The 22,260-nt window shown below is 41.9% G+C and overlaps 1 protein-coding gene across 2 annotated transcripts in view; it reads right to left on the bottom strand.

Annotated features, from left to right (window-relative positions):
* The window catches only part of KIF6 (kinesin family member 6), a 385,916-nt gene extending 366,505 nt beyond the window's left edge, over positions 1-19,411 (bottom strand). Inside the window, exons 1-3 of one of the 2 annotated variants that reach the window (XM_019457020.2) lie at positions 19,244-19,410; positions 14,968-15,077; positions 8,822-8,896 (exon numbers count right to left, since the gene is read on the bottom strand). In XM_019457020.2, the coding sequence (XP_019312565.2) occupies positions 8,822-8,896; positions 14,968-15,077; positions 19,244-19,309 (251 nt within the window). In that variant the 5' untranslated portion in view covers positions 19,310-19,410. Of the gene's footprint in view, positions 1-8,821; positions 8,897-14,967; positions 15,078-19,243 lie in introns of both variants that reach the window. The other variant, XM_019457021.2, reaches the window with a different exon arrangement.
* Between the last annotated feature and the right edge of the window lie 2,849 nt (positions 19,412-22,260).

Here is a 22,260-nt window from a genome sequence, read left to right as displayed (position 1 = left end):
GCACGGCACTATTACCCTCTCCCTTATTAAGATTTCGGTGGAGCACCTCAAGATCATCACCTTCTATAATTTCAGTGGGTTTTAAAAGCTGACACGTGTTCCTGGTTTTAAGCACAAAGTCATGTTCTCAGTTGCGGATAAAATTTTAAAAGTGCTACAGCTAAAAGTTTGAATTTAAGAATAATGGTGAAATCACAAAAGCTAGAAACGTAATGTTACCAGGAAATTTCAGCATAGCAAGAAATGGCACCAAGCACAGGTACGTGTTTGTGAACAACACATCTGGTGAAGTAAAACTGTGGCCAGAAGTTGAACAGATCTGTGGGAGCCAGTGGGTTCTTGTCTAATTTGGTGGTAACCAATGTTTGCTGCTTGAAAGCCAATATTGAGAAAAATAAAGTGTTTACTGGCAGGGATGTTTTGGTGAATGTCTAATGGAATTAACTTTATTGAGTCCCTTGGGGGAGAAGTTCTAGTCTAATGATTTAGATTACCAAATCTACTAAATAGAAGAACAAATGACACTAAAGTTTTCTCTTTTTATCAAAGTTTACTTGGGGCACCTGGGTGGCTCAGTCCGTTAAGCATCCAGCTTCGGTGCAGGTCACGATCCCATCGCTCTTGAGTTCCATTGGATTCTGTGTCCTCCTCTCTCTCTATCCCTCCCCCACTCACACTCTGTGTGTATCTCTCTCTCAAAACTAAACATTAAAAAAATTTTTTTAATTAAAAAACATAAAGTTTATTTATTTTGAGAGAGAAAGCCTCCATAATTCAACTTTTCCCCCTATAGGTAAGGTATCATTTCTTTCTCTTTGCTTTCAGGTTTTTTTCCTTTGTCTTGAGTGTTCTGAAGTTTAACTATAACTTGTCCTAGAATGGATTTGAGTTGATCCTGTTTGGGATTTGCTCAGTTTCTTAAAGCTCTAGATTTAGGCCTTTTGCCAAATTTGGGGAATTTTCAGCCATTGCTTCTTTGAATACTTTTCAACCCTGCTCTCTTTCTCCTCTCCTTGGGGACTCTGATGACATGAATATTAGATTTTTGCTAGAGTTCTCACGGGTCCCTGAGGGTTTGTTCACTTTGGTTTGGTTTTTCATTTTGTTTTCCAGCCTATTTTCTTTCTATTGTCCATATTGGGTAATGTCTATTGTTACCGCTTCAAATTCATTGATTCTTTTCTCTGACCTCTCCCTCCTGCTGGTTAGCTATCCATCAAACTTTTTATTTCGGTTATTGTACTTTTCAGTTCTAAATTCCCATTTGGTTCTCCTTTAGATCTTCTATTTTTTTGCTGAGATTTTAAATCTTTTCATGTGTTTCAAGCATGTTTATAACTGCTCATGGAAGCATTTTTGTGATAGCTGCTTAAAATCCTTGCTAGATTATTCCAGACCTATGTTATCTACATACTGGCATCTGTTGATTATTTCTTCTTATGCAAATTGATATTTTCCAGATTCCTGATATCTCCTATCTGATAAATGATTTTCGACGTATCCTGGGTAGCTTAGGTATGATGTTAATGAGATTCCCGAATATACTTAAATCTTCTTTTGGCATGCCTCCTCTGACAACATGATAGTGGGAGCAGCAAGGTGCTACCTCACCACTGCCAGGTAGGGGTGAAGGCCCAGGCTCCCCACCCAGTCTTCACACTTGTGGGGGGCCCTCATTCCTGTGGGTGGAGGCGAGAATTCAGGCTCCCTTCTAGGCCTCATCTGTCACGCCCCTGGATAGGACAGGGAGGGGCACCTGGTTGCTGCTCACTGATACCACAGCAGGGTGAGGGAGGCCTTGTTACTGCTGGTTGGTGGTGAACCCCAGGATCTCATGTGTCTTCCAATGACAACTTGGGGGAGGGAGAGGGAGAGGGAGAAGCTGTTACCTCCACATGGGGATGAGTCTTCCCACTCCTCTGATACCACCCTGACAGTGGGGGATGGGGTGCCTCGAGTAGCCAGGCCTTTGCTGTTGGGGTAGGGCGGCGGGATTTTTCCATGGTATCTGGGTGGAGCAGGGCAACTAGTCTCAAAAAGTTTCTGTCTCACTAGGCTGTCCCTTTCCTGGTCCCCTGGGTATAGAGAACAGACTTCTTTCCATTTTTGTCTGAGCCTGTTGGTGTTTCTGGGTTGCCAGTTTAGCCAGCATCTAGTCTGGGACACATGAGGCAAAACACACACACACACACACGCACACACACACCCATGTCATTCCTCAGGTCTGGAGGTCCCCTGGCCAGTCTACCTTCTCAGAATCTTCTTATATTTCTTTTACATATAATGCCGAGAGTTTTTACTTACACTTAGTGAAAGGAGTAGAGAGAAGTGTGTTTACTTCATCTTGGTCTGAAGCCATAAGCTACTGGACATATTTTTAAAGTGGAAGAGTACATATGTCTAATTTTTTCAACACTTAGACTGAAGAAGGTGTCGAAGTTCACATAGTACATATTTCTTTCAGCCTCAAAATAATCCTGTAAACTTGAGTGTTCTGCACTCCCTTTCTCCGAGGGATGACTGATTCAGAAGTGACAGGTCTGACCCAGAGTCTCAGGGTAAGTTTGTCACAGGGCTGAGGCCGGAATCAGATTATTCCACTGATGCCACATTGTTTGAGCCAGAGGGGGAAGAAGCATGAGTCCACAATAAGATTTCAGTTTGTGTGTGTAAGTACTCTTTTGCGCCTTCTCTTCTACCCCATTCTGGCCTCCCTGCCTCTGCTCATGCAGCAGGACTGGGCAAGCTATACAACCAACAGCATCGGCACCAGGACCTATTTCTTAGAGCCACAGCTACAGCCCTGAGGGGCGTGGCCCTGGCCCTACTGGGAGGGAGTGTGGGCTGTCCCTCCCACAAGAAAATGCCCTCTCCCAAGCCCTGCCCCGCCCAACCCCCCCCCCCCCCCCCAACCCCAGCAGGTTCAAGTACTCTCAAAAGTCCTTCTCTAAGTCTGTGGTTGTAACCCTGGGAGGTTGCTTTTTCCCTTCAACCTCTACTCAAACTGAAAGGCTGCACTTGGTGTTGTTCAACCCTGGTGAAATCAAAGGTTAGAAGAACTGGTTCAGAGTGACTAATAGCGTTTCCGAAACGAGCCTGGCTGGACTTTTTGCACTGCAGGTGCTACGGCTATCCAGGCCCAGCTATGGGGCCCTCTGTCTTTGGTACAACCAGTCCCCCTCACGGTGTGCACCCTATTCGTTTTGGTCAAACCGCGTTCCTCTAAAACACTAGACTTCCAGATTGCTCCAAAAGCACTCACTGCACATAAAATTTCCCACACCCCAAGCTTTTAGGTAACACATAAGATTGGCTGAAGACCTGGGATTCTTTTTGTTTGTTTGTTTGTGTGTTTTTGTTTTTGTTTTGCTGTTTATTTATTTTTGAGACAGAGTGAACAGGGGAGGGGCAGAGAGAGAGAGGGAGACACAGAATCTGAAACAGGCTCCAGGCTCTGAGCTGTCAGCACAGAGCCTGACATGGGGCTCGAACCCACGAACTATGAGATCATGACCCCAGCCGAAGTCGGGCGCTTAACCAACTGAGCCACCCAGGCACCACAAAGACCTGGGATTCTTTTGAATTTCAAGTGCATATGATGGGACCTCAGAAAAGTTTAGACTTCAACATTCTCTCCTTAAATTTTTCACTAAAATTCACCCTCCAGGTGATGATTCACCCTCCAGGATGATATGCCAGGTTTGGCTTGTGGCTTCAGGCATCCCCTGATAGACCACCACATCCTCCCAAGATAGATGCACCCCAGCTTGAGAAGAATAACACTGAGTGAGATATCAAATAAAATCACAAGTTCCTTACACCTGAAATGAATATAATATTGTATGTCAACTATACTTCAATAATAAAATTAAAAACAAAAAACTACAAGCTCTGTCATATGGTGCAATACCATATACTACACACACTTGCACACCTACTAAATTTTATCTTTATAAAAAATTAGTCCAAAACCAATGAGTGAATTAATATGATAAAAGGCTGATTTTGCATAGGATATATTTCAGAAAAATCAAAGTTCAAAAGAGGAAGAATGATAAAATGCTTCCTAGGGGGGATGTACTAAATAATAAACAACTAACCACAAGGATTCTTTTACTTAATTTCCAGTGACACAAATGTAAAGTTTTATAACTTCTCACCACTGGCATGCAGTTCTGGAGTCATGCAATCACGTCACTTTTTGACTTAAGTAGGAAAAGATGAGTCTAAATTAGTAAGGCTCCTGAATTACACAACTTTGGAAAGAAATAGCACTAATTTTATTTAGCTTTAATTGTATACAGTACCAGGATTAAGCTACAATGGGTTAACCCAACAGAACAGCCTTCAAAGGGCCGAGTTGAGTGGCTGGATTTTTGTTGAGCATGTATTCCTGAAGACTAATCTTCATGGGGGAATAGCAAGTATTTCTTAAAAGCATCAAATATCTGAGGGAAATATGTACCTGAGGGAAATACGTATCTGAGGGAAATATGAAATATGAGGAAAGCAATAGTAGAGCATAAACATTAAAAAAAAAAGGTATATAGAAAAAAAGCCAATTCAAAGGAAGATAATAATTGTCTTCAGAGTGAAAAGGAAGGATATCATATCAATAAACAAGAACAGACTTTGTTTCTATCTCCTAGAAGTGAAAAATAAAATTGCTAAAATTAAAAATGTGAGAGGCAGGTGACAAAGAATGAAAAGCACAGCTGAAAAGGAAATTACCATGATAAAACACTGAGCTAACAAATTCTTTCAGGACTCAGAACCAAAAAACAAAGAGATGGGGACTATGAATGGACAGTTATAATATTGGGAGGAGAGAAGTGCTAGTTATAGAAGCAAGTTCCAAAAATAAGTTGGAGGGAAGGGAATTATTGTGTTAATTATTAAAGATATTAACAGTGTGATAACCTAACACTCGAGCTTGAATATGTAAAGAGTTTTCAGACAGAAATGGCTGAATGAGACAAAAATACATGAATACATGAAAAAAGAGCCATACCTAGACTATCAAGGGATTCACTGATATGAAATTCCATTAAAAAAAGAACAAAATCCAAACATCCTAAAAACTTCCAGAAAAGGGAAAAAAAAAAAAAAAAAAAAAAAGGCATTTCCTAAGAACTAAGATACAGATTGACACTGACATCTCTTCAGCAACACTGCTGGCAAAGAGGCAATAGAGCAGTGTCTTCACAGTTACAAGAGAAAGGAAATTGTTTTTAAGTTTATTTATTTATTTTGAGAGAGAGCGAGCAAGTGGGGGAAGGATAGAGACAGAGGGAGAAAGAGCATCCCAAGCAGGCTCTGTGCTGTCAGCACAGAGCCCGACGTGGATCTCAAACCTATGAACCATGAGATCATGACCTGAGCTGAAGTCGGACGCTTAACCGACTGAGCCACCCAGGCGCCCCACGAGAAGGGAATGTTTAAGCTAGAATTATTGTATACCCAAATTCCATTTTAACTGTGAAAGGGGATGAAAAGCTTCCAAAAGTTCCCCAGTCTTGAACTCTCTAAGAAATTATTAGAGGATGATTACCAGCCATACTCAAAAGGAATCCAAGAAGTAGACATAAGTATAAGAAACAGTGATAAGCAAAGAAACAAATATTCACTCAGAGATAAATACGAATAAAGGCTGATGATAAAAATGATTAACAACAATCCAGAATGCAGTTACCAGCTGGTCCCAACACTGGAGATTGTAAAAGGAGGAAAGGCAAAGTGAAAGTGTGCGAAGTGAGAGACAGACAAGGGGAGAAACTTTAGATATTGAGGGGAAAACAAAAAACAAAACAAAACAAAAGAATGAGTTTAAATATCTGAACTTCAACAACACTGGAGTGGCTGAAGTACAACGTACACCTTGAGGGAGAAAATGGATATCAGCAGCAGTGGCAAGTACAGTCAAACCAGCAAACAGCAAAAGAGGAAAAAATGGAAAGTATGGTAAGTGGAAAAAATAAATTAAAATCGGAAGAATGGCTCCAAACATCATTATCATAATCATAACAGATACAAACAGGTTCAAATAGCCAAGTACAGGTCAGGGGCTCTGAGTGTGGCTGAAAAGCAAAGGCCAGCTATTTTTTACTTAGAGAGTAAAACAAAAGGTCACAGGGAAGTTGAATTAAGAGATCGAGAAAGATAAACTAGATAAAGGCTAACAGAAAAAAATAAAATAGCAAAAATATTTTCAGGAAAAATGGGATACAAGGAGGTAAGTACTAAAAAGGACAAAGAGGAATGTTTCCTATTGCTGAAAGACAGGCTCCACTAGGAACAACTTGGGCAGCCTGGATGAAAATGCCTGTCATTCTTGAAATCTCATCATCATCGGATTGGGTGTCATTGTCCAGTCAGTGAACAAAACAAATCCCAGCCTTTGTGGAGCTTTTGTTCTAGAGGAGGATGGACCAGAACACTAATAAACAACCCAACTAGGTAGTATGTCAGATGGTGATAAGTGCTAAAAAAAATAAAATGGGGAAGGGTGAAAGGGAGTGCAATTTCAAATGCAGCTAATAAAGGAAGGCCTTCCTGAGAAGCTGACAAAGGAGCAAGACTTCAAGGACAACCATGCAGATCTCTGAAGGAAGATGATTCCAGGCCCAGAGACCCAACAAGAGCTGGAGGGGAGGTGGGCTCAAGATGGAAGAGCTCATTAGTAATGAGAAGAAATACCAGACATCCAGGAAACCGAAATGAAGGCTCCCTCCCTGAATGATTTTAGGAAATTTCAAAATAAGGTCAGCTATCTGAAAAATGACATAACCCAAAAGATGACTAAAAGGAAGAGAATTTTAGACAAGTGTGACATCCTGAATTTTTTTTCAAGTTTATTTGTTTTGCGAGAGAGAGAGAGAGAGAGAGAGAGCGCGCGCGCGCACAAGCATGAGCAGGGGAAGGGCAGAGAAAGGAGATGAGAAGAAACCCAAGCAGGTTCCGCACTGACAGCCCCAATGTGGGGCTCAACTCCTGAACCACGAGATCATAATCTGGGCCAAAATCAAGAGTCAGAGGCTTAACCAACTGAGCCACCCAGGCACGCCAAGGAGATCTGAATTTAACCTAAAGAGGTTATTGAACTGTGACTGCAACTAAAATAGCCGAAGCCTACTCAACTGTATTTCACCCACCGTGGAGAAAGATTGTATTAAAAGAGACAGACTTAGTTTAAGATTCATAAAACAAAGGAGTTTGAAAGACAAAAGGTGACAATGAGTTTCCAGCAATGTCTGTGGGAGAGGGTACACCGATTAGTGGAATTAAAAATGGGTCTATTTAGCAGGTATAGATCTTCCTCCACCTACAATGAGGTTCCATCCGATAAACCCACAGTAAGTTGAAAATACCCTAAGTTGAAGATGCACTTAATACACCTAGCTTGCCGAGCATCATAGCTCAGCTTAGCCCACCTTCAGTGTGCCCAGAACCTTAATTAGCCTACAGGTGGCTAAAAACATCTACCACAAAGCCTGTTTTATACTAAAGTGTTGAACACCTCATGTAATTTATTCAATACTGTGCTGAAAGTGAAAAACAAAATGGTTATATGGGGACAGAATGGTTGTAAGAGCATTGGTTGCTGACCCTTGTGATCATGTGGCTGACAGGGAGCTCTGCTCGCTGCCTCTGCCCAGCATCATGAGAGAGCACTGTGCTGTGTATCCCCAGCCCGGGAAAAGGTCAAAATTCGAAATTCAGAATAGGATTTCTACTGAATGCCTATCACTTTCACACCACCCTAAAGTTGACCAATCATTAACTGAACCATCCTAAGTTGGGGACTGTCTGTACATTTTTTATTGTAAGCATAAAGACAGATGTATTTGGGGATTATGAGATCATCAAAATTATCCAACTAATGTCAGGATCAGAAAATAACCTTAAGTAGTAGTAGTTTCCCATACAGATTCCCTACAAGAGGAGACCGTGCTTACCAAAGGTCCCAAAGAGACTTTGAGCGTCTGGTCCCAAAGAGACTTTGCCAATATATACTAATACAATGGCATTCTGATTTATTGGGTATTCTCATGTGAGCTTGGTTCCAACGGTCAGTAGCCTAGAACTGTCTAAATACGTAGAAACACAAGGGATGTAAGAACTAAGGACCAAGCTTTGAAAAGTAGTTATTACACTGAGGTACAGCTGGGTCAACCATTAGTAGGCCTCCCACGTGTCACCCATACCTCATCCTTCATCCCTCCAACCATATGTTTGAAATGCTGTATTGATGAAAGAGCCCTGCAGTTAACAGAAAACCACCCAGGAGTCCACCACCACTAGCCATGCAATCCTGAGCACGTCACTTAATCTCTCCAATCCTCAGAGAGGTATGTATCTTTTAAAATGGGAGTAATAAGGGCACCTGGGTGGCTCGGTCGGTTAAGCGTCCGACTTTGGCTCAGGTCATGATCTCACGGTCCGTGAGTTCAAGCCCCGTGTCAGGCTCTGTGCTGACCGCTCAGAGCCTGGAGCCTGTTTCGGATTCTGTGTCTCCCTCTCTCTCTGCTCCTCCCCTGTTCATACTCTGTCTCTCTCTGTTTCAAAAATAAATAAACGTTAAAAAAAAAAAAAATGGGAGTAATAATGGCTATTCTGTCTACCTCACTGGTTTGTCTTGAGGCTCAGCTTCTAAATCTAAAACAAACAGCTACATGGATAGAAGGTATTAATACTATCATCATGACATGCCCTGTAGCCTGAGTATATAATTGATACACCAAAGGACATTACCACAATTATCTGAAAATTGAAGACAAGATGAAAACCACTAACCCATCGAACAAAACATAGGAAATCCTACCTCTCGGCAACTGGTTTGGCAATGTTTTCAAAAATGGTCTCCTGGTTTGCACCCTGATCAAAAATTCTTTGAAATCTGCAAATATGAGAGTGGTGATTATTTCAAGGCTGAGCTTCAAACACAATTGGATTAATACTTTTTTCCCAAAAGCTTTGTAAATGACCCCATATTTACATCACTGGGCTTACCTAACCTAACACAATGTTTGCCCTGTAGTCCCAACTACACTGCACTGTTGTACCCCTGTATACACATGGTGGGTAAACAGTATTGCTTTGACAAGATCTGCACAATAAATCCCTCTGAAAAACTGCAGCAGCTTTGAACCAAATAATAAACTGTGTGTTCTTTAGGTCTCAAGAGGGACAGTGTCTGCAACTGGCATCAAATTCAAATCCAGATAAGTGCGTGAAATGGAAACCCAAGAACAGGATGTAAACACCCAAAGAACTTCTGATGTCTGACCTGTAAGGGAAGAACACAGCTGTGAAATGTATGATTATAGAACTTAGTTTTAAAATCGTGAACTGAAGTTGATTTTCCATTAATGGGCGCTGCCTCAGTGACTTAATTTGCAGGATAGTTTTGTCCCATTTGGTTGATGGTGAATCAAAAGTCAAAAAGTAAATGAAGACAGACCTGTCCTGCAAAGAAAAGGCTTTATCAGATTGGCCAGGCCAGGGCCTCGGGGAGGTAGAATGGTGTCAATGCTGCTCTTCTCCCAATGGCACTGAGCTTGGTACAGGGGCACAGGCACAGTGGGAAACCTGGGTAGGAGACACACAATATTCTTTTATAGTGTGGGAAGGTGCTACCAGCAAGTATGGTCCTCATTACAAGATCATGAACAGGGGTGCCGGGTGTCTCAGTGGGTTAAGCGTCTGACTCCTGATTTTGGCTCAGGTCATGATCTCAGTTTGTGAGTTCAAGCTCCGCATTAGGCTCTCTGCTGTCAGCGTGGAGCCCATTTGGGATTCTCTCTCTTCCTCTTTCTCTTGTCCCTCTCCCACTCGCACTCTCTCTCTCAAAAATAAATAAACATTAAAAAAAGATCACAAAGAAAGTAAGAGAGAGAGAAATGGGGAAGGAAAGGAGGAGGGGGAGTAAGGGAGAGAAAGAAGAGAAGCATAAACAAATAGGGCAAAATGTTAACAATTGGTGAATCCTCCACCAAGCGTAGAGGAGAGGCAATCACATTATTCTTCTACCTCTCCTGCGTATTTAAATTTGTTCAAAATCAAAATTAGGGGTGGTGTGGCTTTAAGCAAAACCTGTAAAACAAACATGTTGAGGGCATCTGAAGCAGCTTTCAGAGTGGCTTAGGAACCTTTGGTCTACGTGTCTCACTTGTGACTCACAAGTGAGTCGGACACATGTTCAATTACAGTAGAGACTACATGAAATGTGGGACTATTTGCACTATGAAGGAGTTCAGAAGGATGCCTGGAGATGGGTGGGAAATCTAAATGGAATGAAATTCATTGTCTTTAATCAACGTTAACTTCAAAAGTTCCTTAGAGCTTCTCAACCTCCCTTTTGAAGAAGCAAACAATGAAACCATACAAAGAGAGACTGTCAGACCCTCTGGCTACCATGTCATTTTGCAGGCAAGATTTTATCTTAGACAGTAGTACTTACCAACTGTGCCCAGAATACTCAAAACCCATGAGGTGCACCCCTTCGGATATGAATGCTGACCTAACACCGGGGACATGGCTGTTCAAATGCTCACCTGAGCACAGACCCAACAGCGCTTTTGAGGATGATGATGATAAGGCCAATTTGCTTCTTTAACCAGGCTGGTGATGCCTGAGGGAATCAATCAGCCATTCCCAACTCCACCTCCCTAATAGGAATTACATCCACCGCCATGCAAAGAGATGGCAGGCATTTCAATAAATCATACAATGTTAATTAAAGACCAAATATCATCATCCCAAAATATTTTATTTTATATAATGTAGTTACATAGTAATTTGAAGAGCCATTATGATCAACTAGCTTCTGAAAACCACGGAAGAACAAAATAGAACCACAGAGCTTAAGAAGTTCGGTGGAATCTTTTACAGAGGAGGAACCTGAGGCCCAGGGAGATAAAGCAATTTACGCATGGCCCTGGAGCTAATCAATAATGCTCCCTGAGACAAACCTTAAGTGTCCTGATTCCTTGGAGGTCCTTTCACTTACCAGGAAGTTGCGTAGGCTCTTTGTAAATTTCAGGGCAAATCTGGCACATGCTCATCTCTTCCCGTCCCAAACTTGCTCTTACTGACCCTCCTCATCCTAGCAAACAACAACTCCATCCTTCCGAAAATTCAGTCCAAAACCCTTAGGGCACCCTTGACCCCTCTCCTTCCATTACACTCTATATCCAACCCATCGGCCAACTCTGTCAGCTCTAACCTTCAAAATACATCTAGCATCCACCTATTTCTCAACATTTCCACTTGCTACTACTCCAGCCCAAGCTACCATAGTTTCTTGCCTGGTCTCTCTTGAAACAGCTGTCTGAGTAGAATCTTACGGTCTATTTTCACATGCCAGGAGAAATGATCCTGCTAAAATGTAAGTGAAATTATTTCATTCTTCTGCTCAAAACCCTCCATTACCTTCCCATAACGTTTTGGGAAGAAAAAGCTTACGATGACTTCTCCCCCAAAAGAATCCTTACAGTGACTTACAGGGCTCCCTACGATCTGGTCACTCTGTCGCCCCTTTAACCTTCTTCTTCCCCTTTCTTCCCCTTGCTCACTCTCCTGCAGCCACACAGATCCCTTTACTCTGCCTCAGACATGCCAGCACTCTCCCACCTCAGGGACTCGCTCTTCACTCTTCGCATCTCCTTTGCCTGGAATCCCAATCCCTCAGTTAGCTGAATGTCTGACTTCCTCCCCTCCTTCAAGCTCAACTAGCAGCTTCCTATAACACCTTCCCTGACTGCCCTATGAACACTGGAACCATCCCTCCCCTTTGCTGCCCCTCTTCCCGGCACTCCTTATTCCCCAGCCTGACATACGTTTTCTCCATGGCACTTTACACTTTCTGATATATACTGCACTTCTGATCTGCCTAACCATCTCCTCGCATTAAAATGTAAGCACCATGGGAGCAGGGCTTTTGCTGCGCTCCCTGCTGTATTCCTAGCCATTATAAGGCATACAGTGGAGGGTCAATAAATATTGGTTGATTGAATGAATGAATTTTCTGGGGAAAAAACACCCTTAAAATGCTGAAATATTTACCTCCGAACATGGGTTAAAGTTAAATACTTGATTAATCTCTTTATTTAAAATACTAAAGCCAATATCTTTAATCTAGAGACTTAGAAAGAATGAATAAGAGGATTAAAAATAAGCAAATAGGGACATCTGGGTGGCTTAGTCAGTTCAGCACCTCACTCTGATTTCAGCTCAGGTCATGATCTCACAGTTGTGAGTTTGAGCCTCACATTGGGCTCTGCACTGACACTGTGGAGCCTGCTTGGGATTCTCTCTCTCTCCCTCTCTCTCTCTCTCTCTCTCTCTGCCCCTCCCCCACTCATGCTCTCTCTCACTCTCTCCTTTGAAGTAAATAAACTTTAAAAATAAGCAAATAACACTTTTTCTTTTTTTGTTTTTTTTTTTAATTTTTTTTAACGTTTATTTATTTTTGAGACAGACAGAGACAGAGCATGAACAGGGGAGGGTCAGAAAGAGAGGGAGACACAGAATCCGAAGCAGGTTCCAGGCTCTGAGCCATCAGCCCAGACCCCGACGCAGGGCTTGAACTCACAGACCACGAGATCGTGACCTGAGTTGAAGTCGGACGCTTAACCGACTGAGCCACCCAGGTGCCCCACTTTTTCTTTTTTAAAAAGCTTATTTGTTATTTATTTTGAGAGAAAGTGCAAGTGAGTGTGTGCAAGTGGGGAAGGGGCAGAGAAAGGGAGAGAGAGAATCCCAAGCAGGCTCCATGCTGTCCCACACAGAGCCCAATGCAGGGCTCAAACTCATGAACCAGGAGATCATGACCTGAGCTGGTGCCCCAGCAAATAACACTTTTTCAATGAACATGTTTAAAGGCACTATTTGTACCTACATAATATAAAAAATACTTTGGAAAGGGCGCATAGATAGAGACATGGCCAATCGCTTCCTAACAATCACATAGAATCATGCTGAATAAACTGTTTCAGCAAACTGTGGCTTTTTAGAGACGGTCTTTGCCCAGCTGTCATGAAAGCCCAAGTAGGCTTACAGCATGCTTACATCAGTGGGAAATGGCCCGCTTCACAAAAAATAAGTCATGTTTTATAACCCTACTCCTTAAAGAAGACAACGAAAGGCAACAGGAAGCCAAAAAGACAGGGTGAGGACCACCTCACTCTGCAACCACGTGCTAGTGATCCCACCTTTGCTTATGATACAAGGAGACACAAGCAGATGGGGTACAGGTGGGAGGAGAAATATATAAATGAGGCACAAAGGGTAAGCTGTCAAGACCAAAGAGAACTTACACGAGACATACATAAATAAAGAGGAATAAATAAGAATTAGAGAAAGAGAGAACCATAAACAATATCTGGATGGGTTTTATGCAAAGCTCAGGAGCAGAAACTATTAAAACAGGGCCCGTGCAAATAGCCTGGGAAGAGGGGCACCTGGGGGGCTCAGTTGGTTAAGCGTCTGACTCTTGGTTTCAGCTCAGGTCATAATCTCATGGTTCATGAGATCAAACCCCATGTTGGGCTCTGCGCTGACAGCACTGAGCCTGCTTAGGATTCTCTCTCTCCCTCTCTCTCTGCCCCTCCCCCCACTCTCTTTGTCTCTCAAAATAAATAAATAAACATTAAAAAAAAAAAAAGCAGCCTGGAGAGAAATGCAAGACAGCAATTAGGATTCTTTCAGCAGGACCCAGAAATCCACTCTCTAAATTCAGGCAGAGATCAAATATGGCTTTAACTTGGGCTCAAACTGCTTTAAAAGTCAAAAGTAGGCATGAAAGAAACCAGCACAATCTGAAACTACAGAATAAAGGCAGCACGAAGTAGCCCAAACCACACCAACCCCCCCGCCCCCCCCCGCCCCAATTCAAAGACTGGCTACTCAAAGAGAATCTGGACCAAAGGCACTGATGACAATCTAGGGGTGGCTGTTGGGTACGTTGCACCTGATCCCTACAGTTCAGCAGTGTCCAAAAGAAATATCATGCAATCCATAAATGTGAGTATATATGTAATTTAAAATTTTCCAGTAGCCACTGTTTTCTTAAGAAAGAAACACGTAAAGTTAATTTTAATAATCTGCTTTGAATCCAATATATGCCAAAACGTTACCATTTTTTTTTAATGTTCATTCATTTCATGAGAGAGAGAGACACAGAGCACAAGTGGGGAGGGGTAGAGAGAGAGACAGACACAGAATCCGAAGTAGGCTCCAGGCTCTGGGCTGTCAGCACAGAGCCTGATGCGGGGCTCGAACCCACAAACCGCGAAATCATGACCTGAGACAAAGTCTGACGCTTAACCGACTGAGCTACCCAGGCGCCTCCCAAAGTGTTATCATTTTAATAGGCAATCAATATGAAAAAATTCTTGAGATGTTTTACATTCTTCTTTTTTTTTTTTTTTTCACACTAAGCCTTCAAAACTCCTTGATCTATTTTATACTTAGAGCACATCCCAATTCAGGCAACAGCTACATTTCAAGTGCTTAAGAGCTACCTGTGGGCTAGTGGTCACTACCTTAGACAATACCGATATGGAGCATACATACGGGCATATGAGGTCCACATATCATTTATGTTGTGAAGAAGGTTCATCTATACAGGGCACATAAGTCCTTGACTTTAATAAAGTTTAGTCCTACACTGAGCTTCCTGTAAGTGTCAAACCATAATAGGCCACATAGGAAAAGGACAACACTAGATAAGCAGATGCAGCAAAGAAAGGCTGGGATCTTGGGACAGCATCTTGGATAGAGAAATACACCCTCTTTTCAACTGTAGGCACAGCAATGAAAAGACAATTTGAAATCTACCTACTGGAGGAGATCGAGAACCACACTACACTCTCCCCTGAGAAATGGTACTAATGCTTTCACGGTGCATATTAATGCACCACAAGAGTTCCATAGTGAAACACAAATGAAAGAGAACGATAAACTTACTTAAATTTGTAGCTTTCTCGCTTATTATTCACAAATCCATCTGCCAAATCGTGAGGTACGATAATTTCCAAGCTAGGTGTTAATTTTTCATCTTCATCTATGGAATAAATCTGCAAACATGAAGACAACCAATGAACATATCACGGTAAAATTAAGGCTTGAACTATGAACATGTTATCATGATAGGCACTGTGATTGTACAAAAATTATACTTTCAAGATAGACCATAGCATAGTATAATTTGGATACTTCGCCTCTGAATTGTGTGCAGACTCAAACAAATATACAGAACTGGAAAAGAAGTAAAACCTAAATTGGTGCTCTACCCAAGCTCAGCTCACCTTTGAATGATCTAATATTCCAATTTGAGCATTTGAGTGTCTCTGTCTAATAGTTCTGAAAGCAGGACATCAATCTAAGTACTGCTCTGGAATTATGTGCCAGCAATTAACATCTTACTACAACCAACAAGCATTTCTGAGCATTTACAAAGTGGCCGAGGCAGATCAAAGGACTGGGTCTGGGACTTCTCAGGGAGCTCACAAGAATGCTCTAATTCAAGTTATATTCAAAGCAGCCCAAGTTTCCGTGAGACATATTCAGGCATTTGATAAAAGACATGTGGTTTCAAAAGACATATGTAATTCATGTCTTTGATGTCACCTTCAAGGTTCTCCTCCCAGTTCAGCCACTAATTAGTAAGGGACCTGGGAGGAATCACTTAACCTCTCTAAAGTGATATGGAAATGAAGGGTCTCCACCAACCCCCTTACAACCGTAAATGCTCTGATTCTCTTCTTGGTTACCTACTCCTTTATTTACTGGCCAGGAAAATCAAGACTCAAGCCTATAAAGAAGTCATGTGGAATAAAGAATAGTGTAAGATTTGGTACCCACAGACTTGCATCCAACACTGAGCTCAATTTACCAGCTGCATGACCAGCCACCACGTTCCGAATCTCAGTTCCTTTATTCATAAAATGAGGAAAACAGAATTGCCTCCCTTACAAGATTGCTGTGGGGATAAATGATGTCATGGAAATGGAAGCATTTTGTAATGCACCATAAAAAATGTTAGTCATTAGATTTAGCGTTTTTTTTGAAAAAAGACTTCTTGTCTTTCACCAGGAAATAAAATTCTTTCTGACAGGCAATATTTCCTGTTTAAGACTCATTTAGATGCTTGATTATGGGGGAAAAGTCATATTCTTAAACAAGTAAAAGCCTGCCTGAATCTCCCAAAAGTCTAAATAATGTTCCTAAGCAGATTTTTATTGAACCCTCTCACTTAAAACGTGAAGAATTCATGCAGAAAAGTCATCCTGTAAAATAAAATTATTTGTAGAAAGTAATGGCATCAGGTCTGAGACTTTCCATGGCTAGATTTTCTCAAGAGACACTTAAAAATTATATCCTGTGGGGCACTACACTTAAAGAAAAAAAAAGTTAATGGCTACACAGGTGAGTGAAAGGGGTGTGTAAGACATGAAACATACAAGAGTGAGGCACTCCTTATAATGTGAGTCACACGTTTTCAAAAATTCTGTAACACTCAGTGCTCACAAGACAGAAAGGACCATCGACTACAATAAGAAGAGTGACCCTCTACCTCTCTGATTAAGCCATTCTTTGAGGCATTAAAGAAAAGTCCCTTTCAGCCAGAAAGGGACTTTCTACATTTAGTCATAACGATACTTAAATTTGAGACACAGTGGGATTTTTATACCTAGAAGACAATTAGAAGAAATGCAAGGACAAATGTAACCATGTTTTTAAATGTATTAAAAGCACTATACAAATTAAAAGCATGGCGATTGCTAAAATTATCAGATGTTTGTCTAATGTAGCTTCTAAGTTACCATTCCATAAATTATTACCATTTACTTTATAGTGCCTGAAGGAAAAAGACTAATGAAGTCATGGAGCCCCAAAATGAAGAGGAAAGAAAGAAAAATACCTTTGAATTTCTCTTGGGTGAATGTTACAGGCTGCATAACCATACATCTCTCAGGAGCAAAAAGGGTGCTAAAAAGTGGGATGTCTAAGGGAAAGCAGGGATACACTAACTCAAAATGCATTCATCTGTGTTCTCTTATTTTTGTGTATGTGCATAATGTTGCAACTTGGTAAGAATATGCCATTATAAAAATACAGTACGAGACCCACAAATACTCCCTGGAGTATTGAGCAATCCACTCCACAGGACCTCACCAAAGAAATGCAGAAGGGGCACCTGGGTGGCTCAGTCAGTTAGGCATCCTTGGTTTCAGCTCAGGTCATGATCTCACAGTTTCCTGAGTTTGAACCCTGCATCGGGCTCTGGGCTGACAGCACAGAGCCTGCTTGGGATTCTCCCTCTCCCTCTCTCCCTGCCCCTCCCCCACTCACGCTCTCGGTCTCTCTCAAAATAAATAAATAAACTTAAAAAAATGCAAAAGAGGGGCGCCTGGGTGGCTCAGTCGGTTGAGCGTCCGGCTTCGGCTCAGGTCATGATCTCACGGTTTGTGAGTTCGAGCCCCGCGTCGGGCTCTGTGCTGACAGGTCGGAGCCTGGAGCCTGTTTTGGATTCTGTGTCTCTCTCTCTGCTCCTCCCCTGTTCATGCTCTGTCTCTGTCTCTCAAAATAAATAAATAAACATTTTTAAAAAAATGCAAAAGAAGGCACAGTAAAATACCCAAACACTGAACTTTAAAAAAAGGGAAAGTTCAAAGTTACCTCCAAGATTCTCTATCAACCCCCTCCCCACCTTCACTCCCACCCCTCCCCCCAATCTTGAAGCACCTGCTTCCCACTGCTGAATCTATGTAGACAAGCCCCATATTTTTGGCTAAGAGTCTGAAGAAGTACATAGGGACTTTACATATAAAACACTTGGTATGGATGATGCACTTTTAAAAACCTTCTTGTAAGTGAATATAATAGAAGAGAAAATGGGAAGATATCAATGGTTTCTTTCTACACTGTTTTATTCCTTAAAAAAAAAGCCACGTATTTTCTTTGGACTTTTCTCATGCATCTTAAAGTATTCTATGAGTAGAAAAACTGTTCATGACAATGATGACAAAGATGTCTATTTCTTGCTTTAAATACATAAATTTCACAAGGCAAATGCTACATTATGATATACTGTTACACATATACACATTGTACATATGGGTAGATATAAAATATTATTAATAATATACCCATTCTAGGCACTCATGAGTAAGACCCAGATTGCCCTTACCTATTCCACTTTGGGAGGCAAAAAAAAGTTTTGTCTGAAGAGCTAAGAACTTTAGAATAAAAAGTCCTTAATTAAAATCAGTGTTCTGTCTCTCATTGAGTGGATGGCTTGGCCACATTATTTAATCTACCTGAGACTCTCTTTCCTCATCTACAAAATGAGGAAAATGACATCAACCTTGCAGGATTCTCCTGAGAATCAGAGATAATGTAGACAAAACACCTGAGTGGTGAGAACAACCATGCTCTTTCTCGGGAGAAAAAAAACCAGGTTTTGAAGCATTTAAGAAGCACACCAAACATCCCTGCTCATGGCAAGGGCAATGACTTAACCTTCTCCATACCTCTGAGTTTAGCACACTAGAGGAAGCACCAAGTAAATGCTCAGTTAACGTTTTCAGAATGAAGAGTGTATGTGTATTCGTTGTTTAGGGATGCAAAAATATCTACATCTGCAATAAGCATACGTCACAGGTTCATGATTGTGTTGCACAATGCAATGTAGTTAGGCAACAAATTCCTAAGGGTCCACTGTGCGCAGGGCCACAGAGATATGTTTTTGGTGTGTATCTACCTACATTATCTGTAACATCTCAGACATGTATGGACACGCATCTCTTGATGACACGTTCTGCCCGGGTGAGAAACATACGTTTGGGCGCATCTTTGCGCAGAGTATACAGAGCTGCGTCACCGCTCCCAGGAAAGGTGCGATAAGGCCACCGGGTTGAGGCGCGGTCCCTGTGTGCGCGCACGAACACGCAAACGCACTCGTTGGCCCTGCGTGAATACACGTGCCCAGGGGCCCGTAGGGGGTCTGTGCACGGCGTCCGCGCCCGAGGTGGGGGGGGGGGGGGGGTGCTCTGCTGGGCGAGAGTGACCTGGGTGTCTACCCTGACAGCGGGACACTGGTGTCTGCTTGGCGGCCCGGGCGCCTCGGCAGAGTGTGCAGGACTCTTGAGGCGACCCCCCCGCCCCAGCCTAGCGCCCCGCGTGCCGTCCCTCCCCTGCCTGGGAGGCCCCGCCGCGCCGGCGCCCTCGCTGCCCATACCCCTTGTTGCTGCTTCCGGACAGTAGGCTTCACCCTCGCGAAAATCTGGATGGTCTGCTTCACCATCTCCTCCAGGCTCTGCACTGACCCTTGACCTCTCTCAGGCTCAGGTTCCCAAAACTTCTGAATCCCACCACTTCCGGCGAGCGGGAGCCTTAGCAACAGTAACTATGGACACTACCCAAGGAGCACCGCGCCAACCGGGACCGCCTCCTCTCCCTAATTGGTTGCTGACCGTAGAGGGGCCTGAAGAGAAGTACTGAGGGGCGGGGTTGGGGCGGGGCCGAGCGGAGAGCGCTGCGCACGCGCCGGGTCAAGTTCTGGGCACCAGGTTTAGCTCCACAGCTGGCCTACAGAGTGGTTAATGGGGTGACAACCACCATGCCTCGCCCGGTTCCTTAATCCATTCTTTCTCTGTGCCAACACCTCTTTTTAACACTGAAGTATTCTGTTTTTTATTATTCATTCATTGAAGAAATGTCACTTGATCTGTGACAAGCAATATGTTGGCTGGGGATGATTCCGAGCTGAGCAAAACTGCCTCTGCCCACTTAGAGATGAGGGTCTGATGAAGGAGGCAGCTTTTCAGCAGGAAGTTACAAGTTACCCGGGGTTGGGCATGGGATTCTGTGGAAGGCACCTCTTCTATCTCTGTTTGGGAAGAGGCCAAGCCTGGAAGAGAGAGGGACTATTTCCTATGCAATGGCCCTGTCAAGAATGGATGGGCTTCCTTGTGCACTGTTAGTGGGAATGTAAATTTGTGCGGCCACTATGGAAAACAGGATGGAGGTTTCTCAAAAAATTAAAAATAGAACTGCCATATGATCCAGCAACTCCTCCTCTGGAAATATATCCAAAAGATTTGAAATCTGGTTGCCAAAGAGATCATTGCACTCCCACATTCTCTGCAGCCAAGACATGGAAACAACTTATGTACTCATCAGTGGATGAATGGATAAAGAAAAATGTGACGTGTATATATGATTTTTATATATTATTTATCTTCTACATGTAATGGAATATGTACATATACAATAGAATATTTTTCTGCCATAAAAAAAGTAACAAAGAAATCCTACCATTTGCAACTACACAGAGGAAACTGGAGGGCATTGTGCTAAGTGAAATAACTTAAAAGGGAGAAAGGCAAATAGTGTATGATCTCACTTATCTGTAAAATCTAAACGAACTGAACTCACAGAAACAGAGACTAGAATAGGTTTCCAGAGGCTGGGGGTAGGGATAATGAGGAGATAGTGGTCAGAGGGCACAAACTTCCAGTCATAAGACAAATAAGTTCCGGGAATCTAATGTACAGCACAGTGACTATAGTTAACAATATTGTATTATATACTTGAAAATTACATAGACAGTAAATCTTAAGTATTCTCACCAGAAAAATAAATGGCAATTATGTAAAGTGATGGAGGTGTTAACTAACCTTACTGTGATAACCACTTCATAATACAGATGGTCCCTGACTTATGATGGTTTGACCAATAATTTTTCAACTTTATCGTGGTGCAAAAGCAATATGCATTCAGTAGAAAACTGTACTTAGAATTCTGAATGTTGATCTTTTCCCAGGCTGACAATACGCAATATCATACTATCTTATAATGCTGGGCAGTAGCAGGGAACCACGGCTCCCAATCATCCATGTGATCACAAGGTTAAATAATCTACACACTCACCCAGACAACCATTTTATTTTTCACTTTCAGTACAGTATTCAATAAGTTAACATGAGTTGGTCAATACTTTATTATAAAATAGGCTTTGTGTTAGGTGATTTTTTCCAACTCTAGGCATACAATGTAAGTGTTCTGAGCACATTTAAGATAGGCTAGGCTAACCTGTGGTTGATTGATAGGTTAAGTGTATTGACTGCATTTTCAATGTGATATTTTCACCTCAAGATAGGTTTATTGAGACATAACCCAATCATTAGTGGAGAACGATCTTCATATATGTGGATCAAATTATCAATTGTACACCTTAAACTTATATGTCAATTATATCTCAATAAATATGGAAAATACATACATAAGGAAGGATGAGTACCTCAGAAGACACTGTTAGCACATGAAAAGATGTTCAACATCATTATCCACCAGGAAAATACACATTAAAACCACAATGGGGTGTCACCACATGTCTATCAGAATGGCTAAAATAAAAAAATAGCAACAAAACCAGGTGCTGACTGGGGTACAGAGAAACTGAATCACTCATATATACTAGTGAGAATATACAATGTGAAACGTATCAAGGATAGTGGTATTCTAGAAACCAGTTTGGCAGGTTTTTTTTTTACAAAACTAACGATGCAACTACTATAACATCCAGCAATTATGCTCATGGGCATTTATCCCAGAGAAATGAAAACTTGTGCTCACACACACAAAAAATCTGTACTTAAATGTACATAGCAGCTTTGTTTGTAATAGCTCCAAGCTGAAAATAACCCAGATGTCCTTGAACTGCTGAATGGATTAAAAAACAAAACAAAACTGTGGAATAGTATTCAGCAATAAAAATGAAAAGGATTACTAGTACATATAACAACTTGGATGAATTTCCAGGGAATTGTGCTAAGTGAAAGAAGCCAGACTCGAAATCAAATACTGTATGATTCCATTTATATAACATTCTTGAAATGACAAAATTATAGAGATGAAGAGGAGATTAGTGGTTTCCAGGGGTTAGGAAGGAAGGGAGGGGGTGAGGTGGCTATGGCTATAAAAGGATCCTGGTGATGATGGACTGTTTGTATCTTGACTGTGGCAGTGGTCACAGAAATCTATACATGTGATAGAATTGCATAGAACAAAACACATGCACACACACACACACACACACACACACACAAATGAATGCATATAAAGCTGGTGGAAGTTGAATAAGAGTAAATAAGATGGATAGATTGTATCAATGTCCATTCCTTGGTTGTGGTGTTGCACTATAGTTACACAACATGTTACCATTGGGGAACACTGGGGGAAGGGAAAGCAAAA

The sequence above is a fragment of the Panthera pardus genome, unplaced genomic scaffold (assembly GCF_024362965.1).
Source record: "Panthera pardus isolate Hobbes unplaced genomic scaffold, ASM2436296v1 HiC_scaffold_17, whole genome shotgun sequence".
Taxonomy (NCBI): Eukaryota; Metazoa; Chordata; class Mammalia; order Carnivora; family Felidae; genus Panthera; species Panthera pardus.
Note: the sequence above shows the minus strand (reverse complement) of the source record. Positions and strands in the feature narration are given on the sequence as shown.